General features: G+C 47.0%; 1 protein-coding gene across 1 annotated transcript; it reads left to right on the top strand.

The window, feature by feature from the left end:
• The first annotated feature begins 2,065 nt into the window (after positions 1-2,065).
• On the top strand, positions 2,066-9,042 carry RPS10 (ribosomal protein S10). Its single transcript, XM_055406640.2, has 6 exons — positions 2,066-2,143; positions 3,276-3,425; positions 3,659-3,830; positions 5,763-5,840; positions 8,197-8,252; positions 8,949-9,042. Exons 2-6 carry the CDS (start codon positions 3,276-3,278, stop codon positions 8,988-8,990), a joined length of 498 nt encoding a protein of 165 aa, XP_055262615.1. The 5' UTR covers positions 2,066-2,143; the 3' UTR covers positions 8,991-9,042.
• The last annotated feature ends 4,995 nt before the right edge of the window (positions 9,043-14,037 follow it).

Genomic DNA, 14,037 nt, shown 5'->3' with positions numbered 1-14,037 from the left:
TACATAGTAGTGTGTATATGTTAATTCCAGATTCCTCATTTATCCCTGCCTGCCCTCACTTATCCTGTCTCTTTTAATCTCTGGACTACATGGTGAATGCTTTTTGTTTTTGTTCTTGTTTTACTTCTGTCTTCTATTCCATGATTTTTCTATTCAAGTGTATCAAATCATTGTTTATTTTTTAAAATTAACTTTCAAATCTCAATCATTTTAGTTTTTATTGCTAGGAATTCTATGGTATTCTTTTCCAAATCTGCTTGACCAGTCCTTAGATTATGTTGTTCTTTGTCCAAATGTTCAAGGTATTAAAAAAAAAACTGTAAACATGTTTGAATCTTATTTTTTTTAAATTGTGATAAAATATTCATAACATTGGAAAAGGAAATGACAACCCATTCCAGTATTCTTGCCTGGGAAACCCCATGGACAGAGGAGCATGGTGGGCTACAGTCCATGGGGTTAAAAGCATTGGACACAGTTCAGTTCAGTTCAGTTGCTCAGTCGTGTCGGACACAACTTAGCAACTAAACCAATGCCACCAAGATCCATAACATAAAATTTACCATGTTAACCATTTTAAGTATACAATTCAGTAGTGTTAAATAATTCACATTGTTCAACCAATCTCCAGAATTCTTTCCATCTTGTAAATTTATTTTTAAACTGTGAAAGGACAGAAACGCTTGAAGAAACTATAGGTGAATATTTATAAGATGTTGAAATATGGAGTGACTGTTTTTTAGCATTGTACCAGAGCCTGAAAATGTAACAATTTGAATAGAAAAGAAAAGTGTGAAACTTCTTTAAAATACCATGAAAACTGAGACAAACTAAAAACTGGGAGAAATTCTTGAAAAATATGTGAGAAAGGGTTAATTGCTTTAATACATAGAGAATAATTTCAAATCAATAAGAAAATATTAGTAACTGCTGACCGGAATGTAATTGATAATGCCTTCCAGAAGTCAATGTGGCATGTGTCAAAAACCTAAATATGTGTGCTAACATTGTAACTCAACAATTACACTGCCAGGGCTTTGTCCTAAAGAAACTATCTAACAAGTGTGCAGATAAGTGAGTGGCATCATTAGTTATAACATTGAAGGATTAATATATATATACATATATATATCCAGTCATGTGAAGTGAAGTCGCTCAGTCGTGTCCGACTCTTTGCAACCCCATGGACTGTAGCCCACCAGGCTCCTCGGTCCATGGGATTGTCCAGGCAAGAATACTGGAGTGGGTTGCCATTTCCTTCTCCAGGGGATCATCCCCACCGAGGGATCGAACCTAGGTCTCCCGCATTGCAGGCAGACGCTTTAACCTCTGAGCAAAATCATCCATTAGTGGATTACCACCTAGTCATTAAAATTGTAGGTATTAACTACCTTGAAGAGAGATTCATGATATAGCTGTAAACGAAAAAATAAAAGCCAGGTTTCCAAACATCATACCACAACATACGTACAAGTCATCCCATTTTTGTCAAAAAATACATTTCCTATGACCCACGTTTGGTCCCTGGGTCCGGAAAATGCCCTGGAGAAGGGAGTGACGACCCGCTCCAGTGTTCTTCCTGGAGAATCCCACAGAGGAGCCCGGCGGGCCACAGTCCACGGGGTCGCGAATAGCCGGACTCGACTGAGCTGGGCAGCTAACACTTTTCTTTCACTTCATACCAAAACGATAATAGCGACTCATCGGTCGATGGAATTCTATTTTTCGGTTGCTGTTCAGTCGCTAAGTCGAGCCCGACTCTGAGACTCCATGGGCTGTGTTTTTCACTGTTCTTTGTAGGCAGGGTATCTCCTTTTCCCGGCTCAAAGAGCATATACTCCTTACAGAATACTAAGTTAAATTAACCGGCGGGAAACGGAGAAAATAAAGACGTAGCGTGTTTCTAAAGGATCCGTCCAGGCATGAAGGTGATCATTTCTTGATAAAGCACGCCTGCTCCCTCTCCCGCGCTTCCTCAGGCCGGCCGGGGTTCGCGGCCGCCGGGCCTCGCAGGCACCGCCGAGGCCGCCTCAGGCGGCTCGCGGGTCCTCACAGGGGGCGGGGCCCGGCAGCCCGGAAGAGGCCCCGCGCCGCGCACGCCCCTTCCTTTCCAGCGCCGGCCCCGGACGCAGCAGCTGTCGCGGTGAGTCCCTCCGGCGCCGTGGTTCCATCGGCCCCCATCCTGGCCCCGTCTCTGCCGCCGCCGTCGTGCCTCGCCGGGTTTAGGGTGGCGGGGGCCGTCTCCCGCTCCCCGCACGTCCATTTCCGAGCAGGCAGGGCCTAGAAGCGCATTTCTTCGCGGGGAGTAGTGGGGCCCTGGCAGGCGAAGATTGGCTTCCGGATGGAGGAGGAGAAGATGAAGCCCTAGCGTGGCGGGGACCGTCCGGGCGAGACTGGAGAGACTGCGTCCCTTCCGCACGCTTTTTTCTTTTTTTCGAAGCAGAACCCTCCGAGCTGCCTCCCTGCTCGGCCATGGAGCTCTGGTTTAGGAGTAGAGGGGCGGGCTGTGAGGGCCTCAGCATTTTGCTTTGGGGTCAGAGGCCCGTCACTAATCGACAGGCTTTCTTCTGGCCAGAAGGCACCGCCGCGCGCGTTCCGCATTAGGTACAGTTGCTGATGCACCCCAAACACTTCGAGGGTGCAGGGTCTGAGGGGCTTCCCTGACAACTCAGTTGGTAAAGAATCCGCCTGCAATGCAGGAGACCCCGGTTCGATTCCTGGGTCTGGAAGATCCGCTGTAGAAGGGATAGGTTACCCACTCCAGTATTCTTGAGCTTCCCTGGTGGCTCAGCTGGCAAAGATTACGCCTGCAATGCGGGAGTCCTGGGTTGGGAAGATAACCTGGAGAAGGGAAAGGCTACCCACTCCAGTATTTGGCCTGGAGAATTCCATGGACTGTATAGTCCATGGGCTCTCAAAGAGTCGGAGAGGACTGAGTGACTTTCACTATAAGGGTCTGACCCCCGCCCCGTTTATACTTGAGTTGTGAGAGTGAAAATCAGGGGCGGGAATGTCCCCCTAGCCCTACCCTCGTTTTATCTTAACGTCCTGACGAACTTCTCACATGAATCCTGTTTTTGAGGGTGGAGGAGGGAACTAGTGACTGTTGAGCTTAAGTTTGCAGGGATTTAAATTCCTGTTTCCTGCATGTTTGAGACTTCTACCCGTTGGACAGTGACTCTGGTGTGTGTTCAGTCTTCCCGGGTGATGAACTGGGTTATGGCCTCTGGCCACAGTTTTCAGAAGTACTCTTGCTGATTTCTTCCTTCTTGCAGATGTTGATGCCCAAGAAGAACCGGATTGCCATTTATGAGCTCCTTTTTAAGGAGGGGGTGATGGTGGCCAAGAAGGATGTCCACATGCCCAAGCACCCGGAGCTGGCAGACAAGAATGTGCCCAATCTTCATGTCATGAAAGCCATGCAGGTAGCCGGTGCGCTGCTGGAGTGGGGTGCAGATGGAGGGGGGCTTTTCCACTGGTGTTCAAGGCAAAGTCCAAGGCAAGGTCAGGACTCCCAGCACTGCTTGCTGCCTTAAAGGGCCGTAAGGTAGATACACCGTGGAAGCTTGTCTGCTGTGCAGGTTAGCTTCCCGTTTGCACTGCCTTCCTAGCTTCAAGCCTCTAGTTCTGTCTTAACAGTGGTTTTTCCGTCTTACAGTCTCTCAAGTCACGAGGCTACGTGAAGGAACAGTTTGCGTGGAGACATTTCTACTGGTACCTCACCAATGAGGGCATCCAGTATCTCCGCGATTACCTCCACCTGCCCCCTGAGATCGTGCCTGCCACCCTGCGCCGCAGCCGTCCCGAGACTGGCCGGCCACGGCCCAAAGGTATAGTGCGCACAAAATGTCTGCAAGGGCATCCTCTGAAGTTCTTTCTGGGAGGAGAGGTGAAATGGTGTTTTAAACAAAGCTACAGGAGAACAAAGTTGTACTTGTTTAAGTTTAAATTCTTAAAGATGACCTTATCAGGAAGACTGCTTTGAAATTTGGCACGAATTATGCCACTGTTTTCCATGAGCGCAGGTTGTCTTTTCCTAGATAACTCTGGTCTTGTTAGCTTATCCTCCAGGAGTTAGTGTCGTTCTTTGCTTCTAAGATGTTCTTAGATGTTCTAAGCAGCACATCTCTTGCCTGGATTGAATTCAATTTCATCTTGAGCAAATAAGCCTTCAGTTTCTAGGCGAGCTGTGTGCTCCCTCTGGTTTTGTAGATGCTGCTTATAATCAGCAAAATGGCCTTGGACCGCAGACTTGTAGATGTATTTGTCATCTTAGAAGTCCCTGTTTGCAGCAGGCCCCGCTTGTTTGCTGTCGAAGTTTAGCTAGCTGGATGAGCTCCACAGACCTCCACAGGATCCAGGATGGGTGAAAGAGTGGAATCAGCTTTTGGGGTACTCTGGCATGCAAGATCTAAGTCAAGTCCTAGAACCTTGAATGGAATTGAATATAGGCCATCTCAAGAAGTGCTATTAAACACAGGCCAGATACATGTGGTAGGGTGTTGAGAGTTCAAGTAGACCAAGGTGTTTATCCCCGAAGAAGTCCAGAGCAAAGCTGTTTACCACATGTGAAAGAAATGAAGAGTTTCTTGGCAATGGGAGGGAAATAATCAAAAGCCAAATAGGACTGAACGGATGTAGAGAGAGAGTGTGTGTATACACATGTATATATCTGTGTATACACACACAGCACTGTGAAAGGAGCCTGTTTCCAGGGAATTACCTTCTGACTTGAGATCATTGCTGGCTCACATTTGGCATTTGTCAAGTTTATGTTTCCCTTATTTTCTAAAAAAAAACCAAAAAACAAAAACCCTGCAACAGAGGAGCAGTGTATGAGTTTGAGTAATGAGATGCAGAGATTACTAAAAACATGATCATCAGACTGCCTCGGTTCCCTGGAAAGACATCATGGAGCTCAGGAATTTGTATTCTTTATGAAAACTAACAAGGGTATTCTACTGGTTAGGTAGGATTACATATGTTTAGAGCAAAGGTTCTTCACTGCACCTTGGAATCAGTCTTTTATTTAAAGAATGATATAAACGCTCTAGATAATTTTGTGGAGTAACAAGGTAGAATGCTAGATTAACCTTCCAGTGTTGAAATGTTAAGATAGCTTTTTAAATCTGCCTTAATACGCACGTTTCACAGCCTGGTGAGGTATAAGGCAAACCCTGAGCAGAATTAAAGGATTCTTCGTGTCTTCTGTTCATATACTTACATTGCAGGTGAGGCTTGCTGCTTGTGGTGACTCCTTTCCTGTTTGCACTAGAAGTTTTCTATTTCAGAGATGGGTCAAGTTCAAAATTTTGGCTATTCAAATGTTTGTAGAAATGATTGGGTTTCTTTATTTGCCAGATATTTGGGAAATCTGTGTTGAGAAATAAAATAGAAGAAAGCAGGCCTTTTGCAGGTGTGGTAGTGTAGTTGCTAAGTCATGTCCAACTCTTACAACCCCAATGGACTGTAGCCTGCCAGGCTCCTCTGTCCATGGGATTCTCCAGGCAAGAATATTGGAGTGGGTTGCCATGTATAACATTTTAGTAGGATGTGCATTTTCCTAGGTCTTTGGGGGATCAGAATGTCATGATGGCAAGTGTCTAGCTGACAGTTCTGGGTGTCGGAGTTCCTGTCCCATTAACGCATGATAACCGAGTTTTTGCAACGCCAAAGTGGAGAGCAGTTTTGAATTTTCATGGCCTGAAAGGAACAGAGTCCCCATGTTGCCCTGTGTTCATACTGTGGTTTAATCTGTGCAGGTCTGGAGGGAGAGCGACCTGCAAGACTCACACGAGGGGAAGCTGACAGAGACACCTACAGACGAAGTGCCGTGCCCCGTGAGTATCGGCGTGTGGATCTGGTGTTGGGGTGGCGCCTGGGGATTCTCCCTTGCCTGGGGCTTGGCCCTTGAAGATGCCAAGGTGACCAGTGAAGATCCTTGGATTCATCTCAGATCATTCCATCTGGAGTCCGTTGTGCATCTTGCCTTCCGCAGGGGTGGGGGTTAGGAGGGAAGCTCTCTGAGCTGGGGACACAAAACATTTTAAAGACCTTTAACTAACAAAACTGAAACCTTTCAGGAAAGCAACATGCTTTTCTTTGTTTTGTGTTCCTGTGTTAAGTTACTTGAGGGCAGGGCCCACTCATATCACGTTTGTTTCTTATTGCAAAAATAATGAAAATCTTGTTTTTAAATAGCAGTTATTTGCATTGATGGGAACCACAGACGTCTGTTCATTCAATAGATACATTGAGTGCCTATGGTTTATGCCAGACACGATTCTAGGAGCTAGAGGGTAGTAGTGTACATAAAGAGACAAGATGCTTTTCTCTCGTTGAACTTTCATTTTGGTATTAGGAGATGAATAAGCAAAAATAAAGTGTATAATCATATCCATGGTGGGTGCCACAGGGAAAAATTAAAGCGGGGGGGTAGGTATTGAAATTTCCAGTCAGATTTGCAGGGAAAGTCCTGTCAAAGTGAAATTGAAGCAAACATCTGGAGGTAGTGAGGCTACTGAGGGAAGGTGTCTGGCTTGTCTAAACAGAAGGCAGGAGTGTTAGATGAGGATGTCTTGTAGCTGTGGGCCATGGTAGGACTTGAGGTTTTACTTTGAAATAAGATGGAGAGCCATTCAGCTTGTTTTAAAGAGACTATCCTTGTTGCAGAAGTAGTAATTTGTGATATAAAAGCAAGGTATAAAAAGGGAATTTATACTTTTACTATTCCTGCCTGGTGGCTCAGATGGTAAAGAATGTGCCTGGAATGTAGGAGACCTGGGAAAGATCACCTGGAGAAGGAAATGGCAGCGTACTCTAGTATTCTTGCCTGGAGAATTCCATGGACAGAGGCTGCAGTCCATGGGGTGGCAAAGAGTCAGACACAACTGAATGACTCACTTCACTTCACTCTTGCCTCCTATTGTGGTACCTGATTCTTCAGATGTGAAATACTCAGAGAAATGAGCACTTGAACTATATATTCCTAAGAAAGAATTCCTCCAGCAGACAGCCTGTCGGTTCAGAGAAAGTTCGTGGTTGCTCTTTTTAGAAGTCAGGGTACACTGGAAACGGGTCAGAGGACGTGACGGTTGGTCCTGAAGTTGAGGCTGGGGGAGTGAGCATTTCAGGGAGAGATGAGAAGATACAGTGGCTTGCTGGTTGGGGGTGCTGCTGAGTGGGCAGCAGCCCGTAGTGGGTGTGGTCTGACTTGGGCCAAAAGTAGGGTCGATTTGAATAGAATTTACGGATTTAGCCCGGTCGCTGCTACCACCCTGCCCCTCAGATGTGAATTGTAAAATTTCCTAGTCGTCACACTTAAATAAAAAGTTTATGTGGATATTGTTTTATTATTCTATATATTTTAAAATGTTATCTTAATTTCTAAAAAAATTATGGCTGTGCTGGGTCTTCATTGCTGTGTGGACTTGTCTCTAGTTGCAGCTACTCTCTAGTTGTTGTGTGCTGGCTTCTCATCGCAGTGGCTTCTCGTGGAACATGGGCTTTTGGGCACAGGCTCAGTAGTTGGGGCACTAAGTTCTGAGGCATGTGGGATCTTCCTGGATTAGGGATTGAACCCATTTCTCCTGCATTGGCAGGTGGATTCTCTACCACTGAGCCACCAGGGAAGCCCTAAACTGTTACTTTAATATGTACATTAGTGAGATACTTTGCATTCTCTCAAGTCTTGAAGTCTCGTGGGTGTTTTTCACACATGTCAGTTTGGACTGGTGGCTGCTGTATAGGGCAGAGTAGTACTAGATCTTTCATCTTGTTTGCCACTTTCCCTTGGTGATAATAGAGTTGCTTTTTGTTTCTGTGGCCCCTTCACCTCTTAGTTCTCTCTTCACTGAACCCCCTCTGTGAGCTGGGTGCTGGTCTGAAGCGTGGAAGTGACTCAGTGATAGGAAGTACCGAATAAAAAGGGCACATAGTCCAGACTTTGTGGTCAAGGCGGCCTTCCTGGAGGAGGCAATAGTTTAGGAGGCTGTGAGTTTAGAAAGATGTCTTGCTCAGGAGAAGGCGGGAGCAAAGGTGGCTCAGAAGTTTCCCCACTGCAGGGTGTAATCTGCTCGCACTTCATCCTTTGCTGACATGACTTTTCTTGCAAGATGGGTTTGGGTGACTTGTCTGCCCTTGTTCTGTAGTAGATCAGACCATATGATGAACCTAAATCTGTGTTTTTCATTCCAGCTGGTGCTGACAAGAAAGCCGAAGCTGGGGCTGGGTCGGCAACTGAATTCCAGTTTGTAAGTGTCCCCTTTTTGCTCTCAACCCTTTGGATCTGCGTATTCAGGGATGTCCCAACCATAAATTCCAAACAGGTTTTTACATTCAGGCACAGCCTGCAGACTTCTGTAAGGAAAGAAATTACTGAAACAAGTCTCACAAATCAACACTCTGTGGGGCACAGTGGTATTTTCTAGTTTGGTAGGTCATTATTACCCCCTGGGTTAGTTTTGTGAACTAAGCTAAGAACGGGACACTGGAGATTGAGCAGGCTATAGGCCCTAGATGGTGTGATCTTCAGCAGGTGCCTGTTTCCCCGTCTCTAAAATAGAGCTGGTGATCATCCTATCTCAAGCTAATTGTGAGATTAATTAATTCAAGTAAAGTGTTCAGCCCCGGCATGGTGTATCGCTGTCAGGACAGCTGCCGCCCCTGAGCAGCTCTTGACGGGACACAATTGTTCTCTAGGTCTCCTGTGTGAAAAAGTGTATATGGTGACACAGGATCAAGTCCTGTTGCTGGGTGCTTCCCTGTGTGTGTATGGGCACACTCCAGAGTGGATGTCCTTACTTTACTCCCAGTTTGCAAAGGTGACCCCAGAGTCTGGAAGAGGCAGGGCTGGATCCCCTGAGCCCTTACATTTGGGAGCCTCTCCAGTGATGATGAGGCCTGCTGCCTGGCACACCACTGATGCTAATATGTGCTTTCTCTTGCAGAGAGGCGGATTTGGTCGTGGACGTGGTCAGCCACCTCAGTAAAGTTGTAAGAAATTGTTTTGTGTTGAATAAACCTGTAAAGAGAAAAAGTTAACTTGTGTGCCCCGTTTTGTTTGCATCATGTAGCCTAAACAGGAATGGTTCAGGTTTAAGGGTTAGAGTGTCAGTGGGGCAGGACCGGATTGGGTTGGGGAGTTGTCATTTTCCAGGGTGACATCACTTGTTGCTGTGCGAGCTGTAGTGCTTGGCTTTGACCCAGGCCCTCCCTGTTCCAGCACTTCCTCCCTGTAGTCTTGTCCAGTGTGGTCACCATTCTGGGAGGTTGTGGGAAAGTTGAGCATCTTGACCAGACCGATGGTGCTGGCTTGGCTCTGTCTGGTGGGAAAGCTGCTGTTCAGTTGGTCCTGGAATTACTAATCTTCAAAGCTCAGGGTTTATAAGAAACAGAAAAACACACAAAAACATTCCAAAGGGACTGCCTAGCCATCTGAAGGCCCCTTACCCCACCCTGGGATTATCTCTGCATAATCAGAAGAATAATAGACAACTGGAGTTCTTGCTGTCCCAGGGCTCCTGCAAAACAGGAAATGCACTGTTTTCCTGAAGTTTGTTGTTGGTGACCCCGCATAAGACAACGTGAGTGAATGGTGTTTATTCTTGGTGAGGCCAGATGTCACCTTTTCCCGTTTTGACCACACTGCCTGGCATGCAGGAAATTCATTCCCTGACCAGGGAATGAACCCGGGCCCAGGGCAATGAAAGTGCAGAGTCCTGTAACCAGAGTGCCACCTTGTAAGTACCCAGAGAGGGTTGATGGGACGATTGCTGTGATCCTGCACTACAAACATGCCTGGTACAGTGCCAGGAAGCAGGTCTTGAAGGTGCAGCTCCTTGAGAGCCCAGGGGCATGGGCTTGCAGGCAAGTTTGTTGGGTGAGATGCCAACTTCGGTTTGCAGATCAAATGAGGACTGCTGATGGTTATAATTGGCACTTCCTGCACAGGGGTCAGCCAGCAGGCCTGCCAAGGTAAAGAGAGCCAACAAGACTAGCTAGAAGTGGCTTTTAAGGGGTATGGGAACTTGGGGATCATTTGTGGGGTACTGTAGCTTTATATGGAGAGGGAAAGTTATAGCCAGGTGAAACTGGTAGAAATCCTAAGCTGCATAAGTGGTTTTGCGCTGGTAACCACAAAACCATATTGGTTCACCTATTGGCTGAAGCTCCAATACTTAGGCCACCTGATGCCAAGAACTGACTCATTGGAAAAGACCCTGATGCTGTGAAAGACTGAAGGCAGGAGAAGGGGACGACAGGATGAGATGGTAGGATGGCGTCACTGACGATGGACAGGGAAGCCTGGTGTGCTGCATTCCATGGGGTTGCAAAGAGCTAGATGCTGAGCGACGGAACTGAACTAAAAGCTGAACCACCTATTTCAGTCTGGACAGGCTGTTGTAATTTAGACCACAAGATGGCAGCCAACAGCAACCCTGAGTGCATTGGTCCTGGGAGGTGAACTTTGTATTCCGAACCACCAATGAGTAGAAGCTTGCCTTGGCAGAGAGGCAGTGTTGGGGGAAGCTGTTTCAGAGCAGCCTTGGCTGCCTTGCCAAAGATTGCTTTTTATCCAATTTTTCTGCTGGCTCCAGCGATGTCAAGTGGTTGCCTGTGTTCGCACGCCTTGTGATTGTTTAACCTGGATTCTGCTGTGAAATGTTAGCTCTCAGCTTTACTGTTTCCCACCAAGGCCAGCAAGGGAGCAGATGGGTTTCCTCTATAGCCCTGGTGATTTTCTGGCCCTAAAATGTCACTTTCTCAGCTAAGGCTCTTTGCCAACCCTTTCCCTCGTGATTTAAATTCGTTCCAGAATGTGTTCTCCAAGATCACCCATGCACTGGGAAAACCCGAGGCACCTACAGGGTAGAGTCAGAGACTACAGATAAAAATACACAGCTGGAGGTGGTTCTTGCTGCCTGCCAATCTTGCTCCTCCCTCTCCTTATATTGGGAAATTGAATGACCTCTGCCTATCAGTAATCACTGATTAGCTGCTAGGGGATCGATGCTGACAGATGCTCTGGGAAGGCTTGAAATTTTCCTTTAAGGACCTCACTGTTCAGTTAGAAAAGCAAAACCAAAGCTCTACATTGAGACCATAATACCAAATACTGTACAGGTGCAAATCGTTAGTCCAGACTGAAAGGAACTGGAGGGCAGAGGCAGCGCTGAGTGAGGGAAGGCTGAAGTGACCCAGAGGTATGTATGTCCGGTGAGCGGGCCGTGGTGAGACCCATCAGGGATGGGGAACAAAATGTTAGGTGGTGCCAGGTTATGAAACACGTCAAAATGTAAGGTTTGGGGACTTCCCTGGTGGTCCAGTGGCTAAACCTCAGTGCTCCCAATGCAGGGGGCTCGATCCACTTGCCACAGCAAGTTTGGGAAAAACAAATATTTGCTATTACAAGTGCCTGAGAAGGTCACTTGGGGTGGATGAAGCACAAGGGGCACAGGCCTCCCCGGGCACATCCATCACTGGGTAAAAGCTTTGGAGAAGATTGAGCCTTTCTTCCAGGATCGGTTTTGAGGCCCATGAAAGCCTGGCACTTGCCCATCAGCCCCATATTTGGCTCACCAGCTAATCCCCACCACCGCTACCACCAAAAGAGGCTCCAGAGGATTTTTAAGGGATTTTTGAAGCTGACAGCTGAAGGCACATTTTCCTAATACAAGCTTCCCTATATGGACATAAATCCCTTTTCCCTGAAAAATACAGTCCCCTTACAGGGAGTGCCAATAACAGCTTTAAGCGTCTGTGTTTCTCTAGAAGTCCAGACTTTGGTTTGATTAATAAATAGACCTTTGAGAAGCAGCTGCCACATGCCTATGTTAGATGCTGGGAGATGAAGATGTTTTTGAGAAGGATACATCCTCTGGCCCTGAAGACATGAGGGCCCACCTGGATCCTTCCTATGTGAGTGCCTGGCCTGGGCCTCCAGCAGGGCAGTGTGGGCCGTAGGAATTCCCCAACTCTGCCCTCGTCTCCAGAAGCCAGACCGGCTAGGTGAGGACTAAGAGACAAGAGGCTCACCTGTGCCCAGACTCTCCAAGCTTTGGGAACACAGCCTGGAGTAACCCCACAGCAATGCGGGCTCACAGGCATCTCCTTGTCTGCCTCAGAATGCAGTCATCAGTTCTAAGACCTGGGAGAAAGGAGTCTCGCTGAGAGCACTGCTGGAGCAGTTTCAAAGCCCATAGATGGAGACCTGGTTTAATCTGTCCTGGGACCTGGTCTGCCTAAGTTTCCAATGAACATAAAGTCCTCTTGGCTCTCAGAGGATGGATCAGTGACTTTTTTAGATTGGGCTTTCAGGACAAAGTCTCAGTGGCAGTAGGTGACGAGGCTGGGTGTGGAGGCAGGACTGCAAGACATGCTACAGCCCCAGCCCTTTCTCCTTCTTGCTTCAAGCTGCTGTGAACCTGCCCCAGAACCAGCAATGCCCTAAGAGGTCCCTTGCCTCTAGCTTTGCTCTGATTTCAACTACTCTCCCCACCCTAGTCACAGTTTTGAGAGACATGTAAACAAAGGTACTCTTCATCTTAAAATCCTTCCAAAGTTCCATGTTGCCTTCCAGAGCCTTCTGGAATCTAGGCAATGGCAGGCTCCGTGCATGGCCTAACAGGTTCATCTGTCTACCAAAACAAAGCTCCAAATTCCAGAATCCAGCTACACTGACACCCTTTCTCAACTTCAGGCTTTTTTGCTTGTGGTATTCCATGTGGGGGGAAATTCTCCCACCCCCATCCACTCAGGGGTCTTGTTCATTCTTCAGATTAAATTATGTCCTCTGAGAAGCATTTCCTGGTAGAACCCACCCTACTGCAAAGTCCAGTTAGGGTTTCTCCTGGTATGCCTTGGGCACTGAAGTTCTCCAGGCTGTGTGGAAGCCCCTCGGATGCTGGCCCATTTTCTTTGTGAAAACCCTAGTCCAGGGTCATAGCCCAGGGTCTCATATCGAGTAGTAGCTGCCTTGCAATTGTTTGCTGCATGAATGATGTCCTGGCAGGAGAGGTTTCTGAAGAGCTATCCCCTTCTGTAGAAAGGACACTGGTGAAAAAAAAAACTATCTTTGCGAAAGGGACTGCCTGGCTGTCCAGTAGTTAAGGCTCCACTCTTCTAATACAGGGGTCTCGGGTTCAGTCCCTGATTGGGGGACTAAGATCTCACATTCCTGCTGTGTGTGTTAGTCACTCAGTCGTGTCCGACTCTTTGTGATTCCATGCACAAGTCTCTGCAGGAGCCTAGATTGACACTGACATCCTGACCATGGAGGGACTGCAGCGCGGGGAGGCAGGCCTAGAAATATACACTAAGTGGTCCAGTGGCTGGGGTTGGGATTGAACTGGTGGCTTCTGGGGATGAGGGGAGCAAACATTAGCAAGAGGAAGGCCTCCACCCTGGGCCACTGAGACCATCTGTGCTCAGTCGAACAGTTTAAAGTAGCATGAGACTGGCCTAGGCACGGGTCCACAGAGTAACCAGAGAAGCAGCCTGGGGCTCCCTTCCCCAAGTCTAGGAGTTTGTATTCTTTTTATTCTTATTTTTGGCTACACTGAGTGGCATGTGGGGGTCTTAGTTTACCAACCAGGGATGGAACATGTGCCCCCTGCATTGGAAGGTGAAGTCTCAACCATTGGACTGCTGGGGAAGTCCCTATTTTTATTTTTTTCAGCTTTATTAAGGTATAATTGACATAAAGTACATATACAGACAGACCTTGGAGATATGGCTGGTTCAGTTTCAGACCTCTGCAGTAAAGTGAATTGCAGTAAAATGAGTCACACAAATTTTTTAATTTCCCAGTGCATATAAGCTATGATGCACTGTTGTGTGTAACAGCATTATGTCTGAAAAAATATATACATATCTTAATTTCAAAATGCTTTATTGCTGAGAAATGCTAACTACCATCTGAGCCTTCAGTGAGTCATAGTAGTAACATCAAAGATCACAGATCAGCATAACAAGTAATAATGAAAAAGTCTGAAATACTGCAAGAATTAACAAAATATAACAGAGGTATGAAGTGAG

The sequence above is a fragment of the Moschus berezovskii genome, chromosome 23, assembly GCF_049115385.1.
Source record: "Moschus berezovskii isolate FMDL1 chromosome 23, NW_MosBer_1.0, whole genome shotgun sequence".
In the NCBI taxonomy this organism is placed as follows: domain Eukaryota; kingdom Metazoa; phylum Chordata; class Mammalia; order Artiodactyla; family Moschidae; genus Moschus; species Moschus berezovskii.
The sequence above is the reverse complement of the archived record's forward strand: the minus strand, read 5'-3'. Positions and strand labels throughout refer to the sequence as shown.

Bases quoted from the DNA above. Each gene is read 5' to 3' on its own strand.
- RPS10 (XM_055406640.2), top strand. From the start codon at position 3,276: ATGTTGATGCCCAAGAAGAACCGGATTGCCATTTATGAGCTCCTTTTT. The intron at 5,841-8,196 runs GTGAGTATCGGC...TTTTCATTCCAG, and splicing joins CAGACGAAGTGCCGTGCCCC to CTGGTGCTGACAAGAAAGCC. The intron at 8,253-8,948 runs GTAAGTGTCCCC...TTTCTCTTGCAG, and splicing joins CGGCAACTGAATTCCAGTTT to AGAGGCGGATTTGGTCGTGG.